The sequence below is a fragment of the Molossus molossus genome, unplaced genomic scaffold, assembly GCF_014108415.1.
Source record: "Molossus molossus isolate mMolMol1 unplaced genomic scaffold, mMolMol1.p scaffold_m16_p_14, whole genome shotgun sequence".
Lineage (NCBI taxonomy): Eukaryota > Metazoa > Chordata > Mammalia > Chiroptera > Molossidae > Molossus > Molossus molossus.
The window spans coordinates 34,566,099-34,585,338 of NW_023425349.1; the positions used below are offsets into that span (position 1 = coordinate 34,566,099).

At 42.0% G+C, this 19,240-nt stretch overlaps 1 protein-coding gene across 3 annotated transcripts in view; it reads right to left on the reverse strand.

Annotated features, from left to right (window-relative positions):
• UNC13B (unc-13 homolog B) overlaps positions 1–7,145 on the reverse strand; it is a 260,259-nt gene extending 253,114 nt beyond the window's left edge. For all 3 annotated transcript variants that reach the window (XM_036260527.1, XM_036260526.1, XM_036260525.1), the window contains exon 1: positions 6,864–7,145. In XM_036260527.1, the coding sequence (XP_036116420.1) occupies positions 6,864–6,885 (22 nt within the window). In that variant the 5' untranslated portion in view covers positions 6,886–7,145. The remainder of the gene's footprint in view (positions 1–6,863) is intronic.
• Positions 7,146–19,240: the final 12,095 nt, after the last annotated feature.

Sequence of the window (19,240 nt, forward strand, 5' to 3'; positions counted from 1 at the left end):
AGATCACCAGTTCGATCCCCAGTAGGGGACGTGCAGAAGGCAGCCAATCAATGTCTCCTCTCTCTCTCTCTCTCTCTCTCTCTCTCTCTCTCTCTCTCTCCTTTTCCCTCTCCCTAAAATCAATAAAAACATATTTAAAAAAATAATCTATTTAGCCCGGCCGGTGTGGCTCAGTGGTTGAGCGTCAATTCATGCACCAAGAAGTCGCCAGTTCGATTCCTGGTCAGGGCACATGCCCAGGTTGTGGGCCAAATCCCCAGTGAGGGGCATGCAGGAGGCGGCCAATCGATGCTCTCTCTCATTGACATTTCTATCTCTCTCTCCCTCTCCCTCTCCCTTCCTCTCTCTCTAAAATCAATAAAGAAAAATAAAAAGATAAAAATAAAAAATAACCTATTTAGATTTCTTGGGCTCTTATCTACTATATAGATATGTATCATAAACAGGCACAGAGAGCCCTGGCCAGTTTGGCTCAGCAGTTAGAGCGTCGGCCTGTGGTCCAGAGAGATCCAGGTTCGGTTCCCGCTAGGGGCATACCTCGGTTGCAGTTGTCACTGGCCCTGGTTGGTTGTGCAGGTGGCAACCACAAGATGTGTCCCTTTCACATCGATGTTTCTCTCTCTCTCTCTCTCTCCCCCTTCCTCCCATCCTCCCTCCCTCCTTCCCTCCCACTCTATCTGAACAAAAAATGGAAAAATGTCCTCGGGTGAGGATAAAAAAAACCGAACAAACAAAAAAACAGGCACAGAGAAGGTGCTCAACAAATATTTTCTAATGATACTCAGCCCAAACTTTTTTTTTTAATTAATTTATTTTTGTTACAGATGTTTCTTCTATCAGCCCAAACTTTAAACAAACACATATAGCAAAGTCTAAAACATAGTACAGGTAGAATAGGATAAAAACAGCCTACTGGCCTAAAGAATACAAATTCCAGAAATTTCTCTTTTAGAAACTAAGCAATTACAGAATGTACTGCTTATAAGGAAGAGAATAATTTATGACAACAGTCATCTATGGCAAAGGAAATTGGTGCTTTCCCCCTTCACTGCTGCCTGGCTCAAAGTACAATCAACTTCCTGATGCCACAGCTAAGTGAAAGAAACCCAGCAGCAAGTCTTGTAAGGGCAGGGACTACAATGTGATATAAACCCAGCAGCAAGGAGTTGCCTGAAGCAGATGATAATAATATTGGGGGGAAAATGAGAAGTAGTTGACTCTAAAATCTAAATTCTAAAATCATTACTATTCCCATTTTCCACAGTAAACCAAAATACAGTTGACCCCTGAACAACTTGTGGGTTAGGGCACTGGACCCCAATCCCACAATCAAAAACCCACATTTAACTTTTAATTCCCCCAAAACTTAACTACTAATAGCCTATGATTTGGCCAGAAGTCTTACCAACAACATAAACAGTCAATTAACACATTTTTCATGTTATATTATTATATATTGTACTCTTACAATAAAGTATGCTAGAGAAAATAAAATGTTATTAAGAAAATCATAAGGTTCATCTGAAAGTTTTTTCAAATTGTCACAAATCTCCAAATATTTTTCCAATATGTTTGTTGAAAAAAATCTGCATACACATGGACCTATGCAGATCAAACCCATGTTTTTTATGGGTCTAATGTTTATCTCTGGGGTCCTACCAGACTAATCAACCCACAATCAGTATGTGCCCTAAGTGTCCATCAGAGTTCATCTTGTTAAGAATTTCTCAATAGTATCTTTTCAGTTAAATAGATGGCTATGTGATGAGAAATTATGATGAGCTTTTCTAAGGGCAAATCACAACATAAATCAACTAGGCATAGTTATCATCAATAGTGACATTGTTTTGTTCTGTTTTAAAAACACAAGTAAATAGCCCGGCCGGTGTGGCTCAGTGGTTGACCGTCAACCCATGCACCAAGAAGTCGCCAGTTTGATTCCTGGCCAGGGCACATGCCCAGGTTGTGGGCCTGATCCCCAGTGAGGGGCATGCAGGAGGCGACCAATCCATGTTCTCTCTCATCGATGTTTCTCTCTCTCCCTCTCCCTTCCTCTCTAAAGTCAATAAAAAAGAAAAAAAAATTTAAAACACAAGTAATAAATTTTCTATAGAAAATAATTTTTAAATAATACAAAAAAGGAAAGTACATGAAAATCACGTCAATGTCTTCTATTGTTCACTTCTATCTCTGTGACTTTCTAAATAAACTTTCTCTTATTTAAAAAAATCACAGGTCAAACTTAACAAGGGCTGAGGTCTTTGGTCTTTTTGATAGGCATAAAATGTTACCTACTGGTAAAAGACCTGCTTCTAACAGAGGATGCTGACCTGAGAGATGCTGCGAGGTATTTGGTTTGTTAATAGATCCAGGTGAGTGTAGTATTATGCCAGGAAAATAACAATGAGCAAATCACACAAAGTCCTGGTGGCAATCTGATTGGAGATCCCCAAATATAACAAAACTATCTGCAGGGATGTTCACTGTAGCATTTATTTATAATAGAAAATGAAAATATTTCTGAATCTCCATCAATATGAAACTGATTAAATTAACTGATTAAATTATGTACAATCATAATGTAATACTCCACAGCTGCTAAAAAGAATGACTTCTTTTTTATTTTATTTTATCTTTTTATTCTCACCTGAGAATATGTTTATTAATTGGAGAGAGAGAGAAAGATTGATCAGTTACCTCCCCTATGTGCCCCAACCAGGGAATGAACCCACAACCAATATGTCCTAGCCAGAAATTAGACTGGCAACCTTTCGGTGTATGGGATGACACTCTAACCAACTGAGCCACACAGCCAGGGCTAAAAAGAATGATTTTGACTCACATAAGCTGATCAGGAAAATATATCGTTGTTGTTTTTTTTTAAGTTGAATATTATATACATCCAATTGTAGTATCTATATATGAATATATAGTGAAAATTTCTTAGGATAAGCAAGAAACACTAAACACCAGTTACCTCTGGGGAGTGAGAACAGGGAGTGGGGACAGGAAAGCTTTTTCCTCTTACTTCATACCCTAAACCGTTTGAATTTCTTATCATGCATATACCTTTATATTAAAGACAAAACAATGAAAGCAATTGGATAAAAAAGTGAACAATGGTATTGAGGCGGTGGTAGGACAATGATAATTTCTGTTTTACTTTTTACTCTTTTCTGCATTTCCTATGATTAACAATATATTAGCATATATTGCTTTTCAAATCTGCAAAACTAGTTTTTGTTTTTTATTTTTTAACAAGTCAAGTGTGATCATTTCTGGTTCAAATTAGAAGGGAAAGCCATAGCTCAATTATAAACACTGTAACAATCACAATGAAATATGGAAAGACTCAATTCTCAAAATGCTTATAATATGTAAAAACAAGTCATGAACACCAAGACGATTAAAGAAAATTCTTGATTTAGTTTACTGGAGTTGCTCATGTGGTACTGGTGCCTACGGAAGCAAAAAGACATCAGTGTTCTAAGGAAAGCTGCACTAAATATTTGCAAAAATATTAAGTACACTCTATAAAAGGGTGGTTTCTTAAAATTCTTCAACTCTAATTTCCATTCCACACAGATAACCCTTTTATAACACTCTTACCACTCATTCAATTTCTGCTTCAAGTATCCTACATTAAAAAAAAAAAATCTTCATAAGTAGTCCATTCCATTTGTTAAGAACAACTCTGATTATTAAAAGTTTTTCCTTATATTAAACTAATATCTAATTTTCTACAATTTTCAAGCATTGGTTGACTTGTTCCAGTTCTGTCCTCTGGAACAACAGTTTTTTTAAACTATTTTCATCTATTCTATGATCCTTCCCCTCTTAAATCTTCTCAGAACTAACCCTCTCAATTTCTCTAATGGCTTCTATACCCTTCATTATTCTAATTACCTCCTCTGAAGAAATTCTAGCTTCTCAATGTGCCTCTTAGAATCAAATACCCACACTGAACACAAAATGCCAGATCTTATCTGACCAGTGCTATTATCGCCTTATACTCATGGGTCACCATGAGTATAACTGTACAAGATTAGGCGCCAGGCAGTTTACAATCCATTGCCAAATTAGTGACACTGTTCAGACCATAAGTCTTTGAGTTTAAAGATTGTTAAAAAGAAAGATGACTGCGGAATTGAAGTTTTCAACAAACAGCATAGACCATAAGGTGGGAAAGGAAGAATACACTTTTGATAAACAGAAAATACAGAACAAAAACTATTTTGGTGGTACAAATGCAGAACAGTGGGGAGATAGGAATGAACCAATTTAGTACTAGAGCAAAGTATAAACCTGTATAAAAACAGGCAAGAATATAGAACCAAAAAGGAGGGCTGGAGTCAGACTACTTGTACTGAGAGCACTTAACCTGCATGATTAAAGGATTAGATCAAGAGGTGTGGCTCAGTGATTGAGCGCTGACCCATGCACCAAGGGGTCTGGTTCAATTCCCGGTCAGGACACATGCCCATGTTGGGGGCCCGATCCCCAGTGGGGGGCATGCAGGAGGCGGCCAATCAATGTTCTCTCTCATCAATGTTTCTGTCTCTTTCTCCCTCTCCCTTCCTCTCTCTCTAAAATCAATAAAGGGAAGAAGAAAAAAAAAGAAAAGAAATTGACTTCTTGCCTGGCCAGTGTGGCTCAGCGAATTGAGCATCATCCCACAGACTGAGAGATCATGGTCAGGGTACATGCTGGGGTTTGGGGCTAGATCCCCCATAGGGAGCATGCAGGAGGCAGCCCATAGATGTTTATTTCTCACATTTATGTTCTATCTGTCTCTCCTTTTCTCCCTCTCGGAAAAAATCAATAAAAACATATGAAAGAAATTGACTTCTTAATTGAGATGGTCGGAATAATTAAAATCAGTATCAGTTTGTCAATTTCTACATCAAATCAACAACTGTTTGAATTTTGACTACAAAGAAAAAGTTTCTAATTCAATTCTATCCCAAGATGAAGAGAAATTTAGTTGTTCTACAATATCACACAGGCTTCTTTCAGAACATGAGTAACGTTCCTAACTGCCAAAATATAATGCAAGGAATTGTCATTTTAGAAAATTTTATTTTGATCCATTTTCTGTAGATTTCTCCAGGATGAAAAATTTGCCATTTCACATGAATACTTTTATACAAGGTAGCTGCTTGTTTCAGTAATTAATAATCTTCAGGATCTCCATTCAAAAGACAATGACCTGCTGGTTTCCAATCCCCCAGTTTCAAAAGATGAGAAATTTGACTAATGAACATTAAAGGGTTAAGATGTTAGTTAAACAGCAGAATTTCTAGACATGAATGCTGCCCAACACTATAACAAATAAAAACATCAGCAGCTCCTTCTCTGAAGTGATTTAAATTCAACCAAATAGAAATTTCTAGTTTAATAGTGCTCCTGCCTAAACTCTTTCATAGAGACTAGCTCTGTAATACGATGTGGCAGTAGAGACTTAAACTGTACAAGAGAAATTGCAAAGCCCAACCTCTCCCAAATCCTGCTACTCAACAGCAGGGATATAAAGGACTAAATAGATTCCCAGCTGCTAAGAGAAATGTCTTACTAAAAGCAAAGCAAAATTCTCATTAATGAAAAATCAACCATTAAAGAAGAAAATTCTGTCTCATAATCCCCGGAAATAGCCAAATCCATTTTGGGTTAATGCAGATTTAACAAAACATAGGAAGACAAGAGAGAAAAGCAGTTCCGTTTGTCAGCAGCTGGAGGAAAACACTTATCAGAGAGATCACAAACAATTCCTCTAATCCACAGAGCCAAAAGAAACATGAACTCAAACTCTCCAGTAAAAGGTTCAGCCAGGAAAAGGCTATTGTGGGTAAATTCTCTCTCACACTCACCATCAAGCCACTTTATCCCATCTTGTTCAACACAGGTATGACAGGCTGTAACTCGAACTTCCCAAAATCAAATTCAACAGGTAATCCAAACCCTCCTTTTTCTGATCAGATAATCTCTAAAATCACAGTCCTAGCATTCACTCAAAACCAGCATCGAGCTTCTACTATGTCAGGCACAAGGAATACAAAAAACCTCTGAAGAAATAGTCTCTACCTTTTTGGAGCTTAGTCCATGCATCTTGCTTCATCTTGACCCCAAAAGCTCCTGCCTTAAAATACCTTCTTAGATGGATCAAGTTTCCTCAGTGAAAAGGCAATCAAGACCCTTCGTCTTTAGTTACTGTGAAAGAAACTAAGTAAATCAATCAATTAATCAATCACACTTCTTAGGCTCTGCTCCGGAAGAAGAGAAGCCAACACACCTTTGCAAGTCGAATGTGAGAATAACCTTAGCCTAGACTACAGAGAAGGAACAGGGGACAAGATAAGCAATAGAGGGTTGCAAGCCAAGAAAGACGACTGAAGAAGGGATGTGACAGCTGTCCCACTACGCGTTCAAAGAGTGATTTAAAAAAATAAAGAACCTGCTACTAAGCCGACTGACTAGTTTTACGGTGCGGGGAGGAGGAAGAAAAGAATGGGAGACTGCCCACTGTGACAGACAGCAACTATCCCCAGTCTCCTTCTCTCCTCGGTACACTCACGAGAGAGTGCCAGTCACTTCTTGTTTAATAGGATCTGGGCCTGCCAGCTAACAACACTGCCACATGGCCACCAGAATAGAGAGGGAACAGTTCCTTCACAGGAGCGTGAGGAAAACAGGAGTGGAAAGAACACTTTAAATGTTTATAAATAAGTTAAGATAATCGTTCCCCGAGGCCCGCACAGGAAGTAAAGTTTAGAAAGGGTGGTAACCCGACGTCCCCTGGAAGTGAGTGGGGGCCTCTCCGCGACCCCCGCCCTACCCATCCCAACCCCCCGAGTCCGCGCACTTACCACGCACGCACAGCAACGACATGGCCGAGGTGCCGGCGAACCTCCGCTGCGCGCTGCCGCACCCTCTCCTTTCAGCAGGTGCTGCGGCGACTCCCGCTACCGGCCCCACGGGTCTGGCCGCTCCTCATGGTCCCCCTTGCAGGCAGCGTTCTGCCGCTCCCTCGGACCCGCTCCAATTCTCACCGTTTGAGGAGGTTCCCGATAACTGTAAGTACTAGCCAGCAGGCGGGGTACTGGGCGCGGCACCACGGCGCCATAGCTGGGAGAAAGGAGCGACTAGGGCTCCCTCCCTCCACTCCGCCCGGGATTCGTGCGAGCGCCTGGACTGAAGCAACCCGTGGCGCCCGCCTCCTAGCCAATCAACTCGCGCCCAGTCCACCGACCCCGCCCCGTTTTCCCCCTACCCGAGCACGTAGGCGGAGTGTCCCTCCGCTTTCCTTACAGGCAAGAATGAAAGAAGCTCCGCCCACTAATGAAGCATAAAGCTGGGAGGGAAGGGCTTCCATTCACCTGAGTGAGGTGGTAATCGAACCCCTCTGCTCCTCCCTCGTAAGCGAGTTCCCACGCGAGAACAACTTCTTTTCAATGAAAAATTTCCATTGGACTTCCTTAAAGGGTCTATCCCTTAGCTGATGGAGTACTTACCTATAATAATTTGACAAAATCGTACCACACGTCATGAAAGTTTTTAATTAGCAACGACGGGAAGGCGGGGGTGGGAGGGAGAACATGAGTGAGTATACAATAAAATGTCTGGAGATTTCAGTTGTTATATAGACCTTTTTTTTCATGCTCTCATTGTGTCTCCAGTGTCTGAATAGTGCCAAGTGCATAGTAATCAGTCCATAAATACTTACTGATTAAAGGATGGAGCGAAGGTAGGCTTTTTAAGCTGAGGACTTCTGGCAAGATGTATGCACATGCGATGAAGTGAAAAAGACCAGAGCAGAAGACAGATGACACATGGTATGAAGTACAGGTCCAACACCTCCACCACCCCAAAATTCTGATTCAGTTGATTTGAGGTAGAGCTGAGGCATCTTTTGTTTTTGTTTTTGTTTTTCTTTATTGATTTCAGAGAAAGAGAGAAAGGGAGGAGAGAGATAGAAACATCATCGATGACAGAGAACATTGATTGGCTGCCTCCTGCATGCCCCCCTCTGGGGATCTGGCCCACAACCTGGAATCAAACCCACACCTCTTGGTTCCGTGGGTGGACACTCAACCACTGAGCCACACCTGCTGGGCTGAGGCATCTTATTTTTTAAAAGATCCCCAGATGATATACATAGCCCATGGACACAGACAACAGAGTAGCAAAGATAAGGGAAGGGATGGGGGGGCTGGGTGGAAGTGGGCAAAGGGGGGAAAATGGGGAGGGGGCATCTGTAATAATGTCAACAATAAAAATAAATAAATAAATAAACCAAATGTAAAAGGTAAGTTGTCTAGGGTCACAGGAAAAAAAGAAGAAGAAAAAACCTCCTCCCCCAGATGATTCTAACGTGATGCTAGGTTTTAGCACCATTAGAGTAGGTATTGTCTAAGGCCTCATTAGCCCAGCTTAGATTTCACTGTTTGCAAGCTCTCCATGCCCCATAGGATTCTTCCTGCCAGACCCAGGGAGGGTCTGTCAATCTAACAGGGTCTTTTTGTTTGTTTGTTTAATATGTTTTATTGATTTTTTTAGAGAGAGAGTAAGGGAGAGAAAGAGAGAAACATTAATGTGAAAGAGAAACATTGAACCCGCAACCTGGGCATGTGCCTTGACTGGGAATCAAACTGAAACCTCTCAGTCCATGGGACGTTGCTCAATCCACTGAGCCACACCGGCCGGGCTCTATCAGGGTCTTTGCCTTCCAAAAGCAAACCTAGCAACCATATGGTTCCTCTCACTGGAATAGGTGCTATAAGCAAGGGACACTAGTGATGTCATTGCAATAATCTGGTTATTATTTAATGGGAAAGGAGTAAAAGGAAGACCAGATAATATAGACATGCCATTTATACAGCTATTGTCAGAAAGCTGGTTTAACACTCCAGGTCTATTCCTCATTAATTGATGGGGGAAAGGACTGGACAAAGGCAGTTTAGATGCATACCCAGTAAGGTATGGGTGATGTGGGAAGGTGTTTACCTGTCAGTCACACCTGGGAATGTGTCAGTGGACTGTCTGTTGTTGTTTTTTAATGTTTTTTTTCTCTATAGATTTTAGAGGGAGAGGGAGAGAGAGATAGAAACATCGATGAGAGAGAACATCAATTGGCCACCTCTTGCACATCCCCCACTGGGGATCTGGCCCACAACCTGGGCATGTGCCCTGACCAGGAATTGAACCAGTGACCTCTTAGTGCATGGGTCAACGCTCAACCGCTGAGCCACACCAGCTGGGCAGTGGGCTGTTTCTTATTGGTTACTGGCTGGTCTCAGTTCTTTGTCACCTCTCCAAAATGTCAGCTTGCTTCATCAAAGCATGTAAGCTGAGAAGGCAACTGCATCCGCTAGCAAGATGGAAGTTGTAATCTTTTATCACCTAATCACAGAAATTACATCCCCTCATTTTTGCTGTATTGTATTTATCAGAAGCAAGTCACACTCAAGGGAAGGGGATTACATAAGAACATGAATACCAGCAGGAGACAGGATCATTAGGGGGCCATTTTAGAAATCTTCCTACCACACCTGGATTTTAGCTCTAGCTCTGGTACCATGAGCAGTTTTCCAGGAAATAATAATACCAGCTATTTCACAAGATGGTTTTGAGGTTTAAATGAGGAAGTGCATTTAAATTACCTGGTACATACTTAATGCCCAATATGTGTTTGTTATTACTTAGGTTGTGCACATGTGGGAAGGGAATGTGGCTGGCAGATGAAGATTGGCTAAACAGAGCAAGAGTTCATGTCTGAAGGTATGATGTAGGCCCTGAGGCATCTCAGTTTACCAGTTAAAATTTAAGAGGAGCCCGGCTAGTATGGCTCAGTGGTTGAGCATTGACCCATGCACTGGGGGGGGTCACCGGTTTGATTCCTGGTCAGGGCACATGCCCAGGTTGTGGGCCCAATCCCCAGTGGGGGTCATGCAAGAGGTGGCCACTCGATGTTCTCTCTCATCAATGTTTCTGTCTCTCTCTCCGTCTCCCTTCCTCTCTCTAAAATCAATAAAGAAAAAAAAAATTTTTTTTTTTTTTAATTTAAGCCCTGGCCGGTTTGGCTCAGCAGTTAGAGCATTGACCTGCAGTCCAGAGAGACCCGGGGTTCAGGTCCCACTAAGGGCACGTACCTTGGTTGCAATCTGTCCCCAGCCCTGGTTGGGTCGTGCGGGTGGCAACCACTCGATGTGTCCCTTTCACGTCAATGTTTCTCTTTCTCTCTCTCTCCCTCCCACTCTATCTGAACAAAATATGGAAAAGTGTCCTCGGGTGAGGATAAAAAAAAAAAAAATTTAAGAGGCCCTGGCCAGTTTGGCTCAACAGTTGGAGCGTCGGCCTGCGGACCAGAGAGTCCCAGGTTCAGTTCCCAAGAGATGCACGTACCAAAAAAAAAATTTAAGAGGAAGGGTCCTTGCTGGTATAGCTTAGTTGGCTGAGCATCATCCTGTGAACTGGAAGGTCACTGATTCAATTCCCAGTCAGGACATATGCGCAGGTTTCAGGGTTCAGTCCCTGGTCAGGTGCATATGGAAGGCAACTGATTGATGTTTTGTTTTTTGTTTTCTCTCTCTCCCTTCCTCTCTCTCTCTAAAATCAATTTTAAAAAGAAAACACATTGCCCTGCCGGTGTAGCTCAGTGGATTGAGCATCCTCCCATGGACTGAGAGGTCCCGGTCAGGGTACATGCCTGAGTTTCAGACTCAATAGCTGGTAGGGGGCTTGCAGGAGGCAGCCCTTTGATGTTTCTCTTTCATAGAGAGGAATGAAGAAAGAACTAAAAATATTGATGTGAGAGGGAAATATAGATCAGCTGCCTCCTGCACACCTCCTACTGGGCATTGAGCCCAAAACCCAGGCATGTGCCCTGACCAGAAATCCAACGGGGACCTCTAAATCCATGGGAGGATGCTCAATCCATTGAGCCATGCCAGCTGGACAAGCCCCTTCCTTCTTTTTAATTTTTTTTTATCCTCACCCAAGGACATTTTTCCATTTTTTGTTCAGATAGAGTGAGAGGGAGAGAGAGAGAGAGAAACAACGACGTGAAAGGGACACATCGAGTGGCTGCCACCTGCATGACCAACCAGGGCCAGGGACAAACTGTAACCGAGGTATGCGCCTTCAGCAGGAACCAAACCCGGGTCTCTCTGGACCACAGTCCGATGCTCTAACCATTGAACGAAACCGGCCAGGGCAAGCCCCTTCCTTCTTTTTTTTTATCCTCTCCCAGGACATTTTTCCATTTTTTGTTCATCAGATAGAGTGGGAAGGAGAGAGAGAGAGAGAGAGAGAGAGAGAGAAACATCGATATGAAAGGGACACATTGAGTGGCTGCCACCCGCAAAACCAACCAGTGCCGGGGACAAACTGCAACCTAGGTATGTGCCCTTAGCGGGAACCGAACCCGGGTCTCTCTGGACCACAGGCCGACGCTCTAACCGCTGAGCCAAACTGTCCAGGGCAAGCCCCTTCCTTCTTAATCCACTGTCCCTCAGTTTCATTTTCCTCCTCAAACTATTTAATATAGATGTGAAGTAGAGCCCCAAGTCTCTGAATACAGCCTCTCTTTTTCTTCCTTCACAAACTCTAAATCTTGCCCACAGACATCTGCTATGTATATGTCAATAGGTTCCAAATCTATATCTTTAGTTCAGGCTGCTCTCCTCAGCTGCAGACCCATCTATCCAATAACCTGCTCAATTTCTCTACCTAAATATTTCCCTGGTAACTCAAACTCAGCGTGTAAAAAGTTAAAACTGTTACTGGACAGGGAACAAGCCGGGCAGGTCTGCCTTGGGCTGGCTGATGTTGTGTGGGTTTGAGACAGGCCAGAAGCCAGAACAAGTGGAATAGGAAAGCTGAGACAGGCTGAGCAATTTACAACCAGATACAGAAGGTCATCTCCCTAGAGATAACATCTAGGCCTTGGTTGTATTTCGCTCCAGGTTCAGAAAAGCAGCAAACCAGGTGGGAAATGCCAGGATCAGCTGCAATGACTAACAGCTTCCTGCCCTGGCACTGACCAGTCAGTAGAGACCATGACCCTAAAAGAGCACACCTGGAAAACGGATGAATATTCTGCTGAAACCATCTTCTGAGACCTCCCCTAAGCTTCCTGCCTCCAAGAGAGAGATAAAAGACTCAAGACAAAAGCCCAGGCACACACTCTCCCTCTGGGGAACATGCCTGTACCATTCCCTTCCCCCTCTTCTTCTCACACAGACAAACATCTCCTAAACTCTAAGGGACCCCACAAAACTTGCAACCAAGGGAGCAATGAGCTTGCAACCAGGGGAGCAATAGACAGTGGCAACTTGATCCAGGCTAACCCCCTGAACTTGTCTTCAAGGCCCCCTTTCCTCTGACTTTCTAGTTAAGGCAACCCAGCCTAGGCTCTCTTAGTGCTTCTTCTATGCTAAGCTGTTCCTTGTTTTACTGTTCACAGCTTTAATAAATGTACTCCCATAGTCACCTGGACTCATGTTGTGAAATTTTTCCTACATGAAGTCAAAACCCACATACTACTTGCTGGCCTTAGGCAGAACCCACTCAGGGCTTGGTCCCCTGTCCAGTAACATCTGGTGACCCAGATGGGACTTTTTTTCCTAAGACTACACACCCAGCTGTCTCACTTGCAGTGACTTGGATTGTCTTATCCTGGCATAGAACAGCAGGATGCCAGAGAGGAGCCTACCCAGGACAACTTGCATACTAGGTACCAATAGGGGCCCATTGTGTACCGCCCCATCCCACCCCCAGCTCTTCACTTTGCATTGGGTGAGCTTGGGTGACTTCCCTTGGAATTCCAGACCCTCTGTTTTAAGGTAAGAGGCAGATGTTCTTTGATCTGTTTTTCTGTTTGTTTGTTTGTTTTAATGTTTTTATTGATTTGAGAGAGAGGAAGGGAGAGGGAGAGATAGAAACATCATTAGCTGCCTCCCGCATGTCCCCTGCTTAGGACTGAGCCTGCAACTTGGGCATATGCCCTGACCAGGACTTCTTGGTGCTTGGGTCAATGCTCAACCACTGAACCACACTGGCCAGACTTTTTTTTTTTTTTTTTTAATTGTTGAGGTGGAACTAAAGGTTAGGGTTAAGAAAATCTAAGATTGGCCCTGGCCAGTTTGGCTCAGCGGTTGAGTGTCAGCCTGTGGACCAGAGAGTCCTCGTTCAGTTCCCACTAGGGGCACGTACCACAAAAAAAAAAAAAAAAAGGAAAGAAAATCTAAGACTAAGTGAGGACAGGAGGAAAAAAACGGATGGCTGGTTTGTTACTTTGACTTTTCAATTGAAGTTGCTTTCTGGGAATCTGAACAAAACCTTTTACCACATGAATGTTAGCCTGGGCTCATTTGGCTCCAAGAATGGGGGGCCACTTACTCCCTTTAGCTCAAATCTCAGGCATTCTATTAGAAGACTGAAAATCTTTGTGGGGAGGAAAGGTCAAGACATGGGGGAGTGTTTGAGATGACTCCGGAGATTATGGTCCCCTTGAAGCTCGGCCCATAGGGCAGCACACTTCAACCCAATGCACAGTATCCCTGGAGGTTGTTCAGGCTCTACAGACCTCAAAATTAAATTGGGATCAGCATGGGGAGATGCTGCCTCTCGGGCCAAAGACTCCTGGTTCCTGGCCCCCATTAATGCTTCTGCACATATACAGTCAATGGGAGGCCTTTCCTTGTAAGTGCTCACAAAAATGGAAAGATTTAACTAGAATGATGTCAAATGGAAATGGTCAAAATATAACTCTTTGGATGTTTAAATCAATTTTTACATGCAAAATTAGAAAACACTGGCTCTGAAGTTAAATTAAATGAATGGGAAGCTTATCTTAATTACAAATTAGAAGTTCCTAAAAGAAACACAAGTCAAGAGACACAATGGAAAACCAGGAAAAAAACGGTTTCATGCAAGAGGGGATTTAGCCATTGTATACATTGCTTTCTCTAGGACCCTGATGGGTTTGCAAAGAAATTTAATTTTCTGTTGAATATAATGCTGCCCGGCCAGTGTGGCTCACTGGTTGAGCATCAACCCATGCACCAAGTGGCCACCAGTTCGATTCCCAGTCAGGACACATGCCCAGGTTGTGGGCGCACTCCCCAGAGGGGGCATGCAGGAGGTGGCCAATCGATGTTCTCTCTCATTGATGTCTCTATCTCTTCTCTCCCTTTCCCTTCCTCTCTCTCTAAAAGCAATAAAGAAAATAAAATTTTTTAAAAAATCACCACAAAATGAAACCTTATAAATTAAGTAATTTAATTTTTTTAAAAAGGATTTTCAGTTAAAAAAGCAAATGGAAAGAGTTTTCTCTCCCACTTCTAGGAATACACCCTAAGAAGCCTGAAACACCAATCAGAAAGAATATATGTACCCCCATGTTCATAGCAGCACTATTTACAATAGCTAAGATCTGGAAACAGCCCAAGTGTCCATCAGTAGACAAATGGATAAAAAGCAGTGGTACACTCGGTTGCAGTTTGTCCCCGGCCCTGGTTGGTCGTGCGGGTGGCAGCCACTCGATGTGTCCCTTTCACATCGATGTTTCCCTCTCTCTCTTCCTCTCTCTCCCTCCCACTCTGTCTGTACAAAAAATAGAAAAATGTCCTCGGATGAGGATTAAAAAAAAAAAAAAAAAAAAAGCAGTGGTACCTATACACAATGGAGTACTATGCAGCCGTAAGAAAGAAAGATCTCTTATCCTTTGAGACGACATGGAGGGACCTGGCAATATTATCCTAAGTGAAACAAGCCAAGCAGAGAAAGACAAATATCATATGATCTCACTTATTTTTGGAATATAATGAACATAACAGTGAGGAACAGGGTAATCCCAGAGACATGGAAGTGGGGTACAGACTAACAATCCCCAGAAGAGGAGGTGAGGGGGAGGAGATGAACCACAGAATGTATATGCATGTACGCATAATCAATGGACATGGACAACAAAGCTGGGGATGGGGTGGGGAGGGAGGGGGAGAAGGGTGTCAATGGGGGGGGAAAGAGAAACATCTGTAACAAAAATAAATAAATAAAGGATAAATCTCTATAAAGTCACTTGTGTTTTTTGTTTGTTTGCTTGTTTGTTTTTTTGTACATGCCCCTAGTGCGAACCGAACCCAGGACTCTCTAGTCCGCAGGCCAACGCTCCAACCGCTGAGCCAAACTGGCCAGGGCAGGTCACTTGTTATAGATTTTTATCTGATAATGATGCAAAGGATTTCTGGTTAGTATAAATGTTATTGTCCTGTAGGTATTAACCAGTTTTATATCTCATCTAAAAATCTTATCCTAATATACTTTTCTCAAATGCCTATAAATACCTGTGATGGTTTTCTATGTCAACTTTACTGAACCACAGGGTACCCAAATATCTGGTCTAATATCATTCCGGGTATGTCTGTAAGTGTGTTTCTGGATGAGATTTACATTTGAATAGGCAGACTATGTAAAGCAGATTGATTGCCTTCCCTACTGTGGGTGGGCATCACCCAATCAGTTAAAGCCCTGAATAGAACAAAAAGGCTGAGTAAGAGAATTTATCTGACTGACTGCCTTTGAGCCAGGACATTGGAACTGAAACATTAGCTCTTCCTGGGTCTTAAGCCTCACAGCTTTCATATTGGAACTACACTATCAAGCTCTCCTGGTTCTCAGTGACTAGAACTATACCATCAGCTCTTCTGGGTCTCCAGCTGCCAGCTACAAATCTTGGGACATGTGAGTTTCCATAATCTTGTGAGCCAACTGCTTATAATAAAATCTGTCTCTATCTCTACCTCTGTCTCCCCTAACTCTGACTAATACAATACCTAATTTCCTCAAATATTCACTGAATACGCTTTTCACCTTCCTGTTTAGTCCTCTATTAATAAGTTACATAAGTCTTCGACATGTGCTCATTCTATATTCTTTTTTTTTTATCCTCGCCTAAGGATATTTCTCCATTTATCTTCAGATAGAGTGGGAGGGAGAGAGAGAAACATTGATGTGAGACCAGGGCCGGGGACCAAACCGCAAGGGAGGTACGTTTCCTTGGCGGGAACTGAACCTGAGACTCTGATCCACAGGTCCACACTAACTGCTGAGCCTAACTGGCCAGCGCTCATTCTATATTCTTTTTATCCTCACCCCAGGACTTTTTTTTTTTCTTTTATCGTCAGAGCAGGAGGAAGAGAGGGAGGGAGAGAGAGAGAAACATCCACGTGAGTGAGAGAGACACACGGAGTGGTTGCCACCCACACGACCCCAACCGGGGCCAGGGACAAACTACAACCGAGGAACGTGCCCTTGGAGGGAACCGAACCCAGGACTCTCCAGTCCATGGGCCGACGCTATAACCGCTGAGCCAAACTGGCCAGGGCTCATTCTATAGTCTTATAAAAATCTTGCTTTTTAACTTTTCTGAAATTGTACTTTGACAGTGTTTTCAACAACAGGTGCTGGATCAGCTGGATAACCATATGGGGGGAAATGAATCTTGACTCCTACCTCACACCATACACAAAATTGGACAATATTAAAGTTAAGAACTTCTGTTCACTGAAAGACACCATTAAGAAAATAAAAGGGAAGGCTACAGAGTGGGAAAAGATATTGATTTATTTTTTATTTATTTATTTATTTATTTATTTATTTATTTATTTATTTATTTTATTTTTTTGGTATGTGTCCCTAGTGGGAACCGAACCAAGGACTCTCTGGTCCACAGGCCAATGCTCCAACCGCTGAGCCAAAACGACCAGGGTGGAAAAGGTATTTAAATTTGATTTCTCTAACAAAAGAATTATACCCAGAATATACAAAGAGCTCCTACATAGCAAAAGGACAGACAACCATATGGAAAGATGGGCCATGATTTGATCAGGAAGGTCACAAAAGAAAGTAAATAACAGACATTTGAAAAGGTACCTGAACTTTACTAGCTATCAGGAAAGTGCAAAATACAGCCACAATGAGATTCTACTACATATACATAGGAATAGCTAAAATTAAAAAGATTGACAACATCAAGAGTTACCAAGGAAGTGGAGATCTCTTATATATTGTTGTGGGAATGTTAACTGTTACAATCTCTTTGGAAAATATACTGGGAAAACTAAAGCTGAACATATACATGCCCTATGACTCAGAAATTATACTGTAGGTATCTACCCAAAAGAAATACATGTACATCAGTAAACAAATATATTTTTTTAAATCCAATGGAAAGATAAACACCAATTTAAGATAGTGGTTACTTCTGGGGAAAGAAGGTGAAGAAAGAGGGAGAGAAGGGGATGACATTAAGAAGAAGTATATATTTAAAAAAGGAGTATATAAAAGTTTCAACTTTATCTGAAATATTAATTTCCTTAAAAGAGAATTTGAAGTAAATGAGGTAAAATATTAAGATTTGATGAATCTGTATGAGAATAACATAGGCGTTTGTTATAGTATACTTTATAACTTTCTATATGCCTACAATTTTTCATAACATTTTAAAATCTTGGTGAAGAATAAAGACTCGGAATATTTAGGAGCCATTTATTTAAAAAATATTGTAATACAAATACACAGTATAATGCCAATATTTTGTATGTAAACATACCACACATACATACACATAGATTGATATGATGTGATGAAACTGGCACTTTATCTCTGTGGTATTCCTTTCCAAAATGCATAACCCCAGTCTAATCATGAGAAAAATATCAAAGAAATCTCAACTGAAGGACATTCTACAAATACCTGAGCAGTGCTCAACAAAACTGTCAAAAGTCATCAAAAACAAGTAAGTCTGGGCCCAGCAAGTGTGGCTCAGTGCTTAAGCATCGACCTAGGCACCAAGAGGTCGCCAGTTTGATTTAGTTTGATTCCCAGTGGGGGCACATGCCCAGATTGTGGGTTCAATCCCCCAGTGGGGGGCATGCAGGAGGTGGCCAATTGATGCTCTCTCATTGATGTTTCTATCTCTCTCCCTCTCCCTTCCTCTCTCTCTAAAAATAAAAAAATTTAAAAAGTAAAAAAAAGGAAGTATGAAGAACTGTCATAGCCACGAGGAGCTTAAGGAGACAGGACAAGTAAATGTAATGTGCTGTCCTGGATGGGATCCTAGAACAGAAAAAGGACATAAGGCAAAAACTAAGGAAATCTGAATAAAGTATGGGCTTTAGTTAATATATCAATATTGGTTCATTAATTGTAACAAATGAACCATACTAATGTAAGATGTTAATCGTAAGAGGAATTGGGCATGGGGTATATGGAAACTGTACTATCTTCACAAATTTTCTGTAAATCTAAAATTGTTCTCAAATTAAAAGTTTACTTTTGTTGTTGAGATTTCTTTTTTTAAAATTTGTTTTTATTGATTTCTTTCTTTCTTTTTTTTTTTTTAGTAGAGAGGAAGGGAGAGAGAGAGAAACATTGATGTGAGAGAGAAACATCAATTGGCTGCCTTCTGCATGCCTCACACTGGGGATCAAGCCCACAACCTGGGCATGTGCCCTGACCAGGAGTGGAACTGGGACCGCTCAGTGGGGTGACACTCAATCCACTGAACCACACCTGCCAGGCAAAAAGGTTTTTTTCTTTTCTTCTTCTTCTTTTTTTGTGGTACATGCCGCTAGCAGGAACCGAACCCTGGATTCTCTTGTCCACAGGCCGACGCTCAACCGCTGAGCCAAACTGGCCAGGGCAAAAAGGTTTTTTACTTAAAAAGTCAAGTAATATACTGAAATTCATACAGCTAGTAAATACCCAATATCTACAGTTCAAGACCAACCCAAAAGACTTCAACCCTGTGCTTTTTCCACTACACAATACCCTTCAAACTTGACTCTCTTTATGATTGTATAGGTATGTGCAGGACTATCTAAAACAAGTTCCTTAAAGGCAGAGAAAAAAGAATTTTCCCCTAGCACACCATTAGTGTTCAGTAAACCAGCTTAAATTAACTACTCACAGAAAGAATCTAAAATTTGATCAGATCCGACCTACCTTACAGCCCGTTCCTTAGAGAGGCCCCGCCCCATAGGCTCTGGGCTAAGACCACTCCGTTCTGCAACGGTCCTGTGCTGCCATCATCCGGTAAATCGTCGACCTCCATTGCTGTATCTTGGGAACCAGTGGGGAGTGGGGAAGTTGGAGTGGATTCAAAAGCTAATTACAGAACATATATGTAAATGTTACAAAATTCGCTCAACACTTGTTCAAAGCAAAGGCCCCACTTATCTTC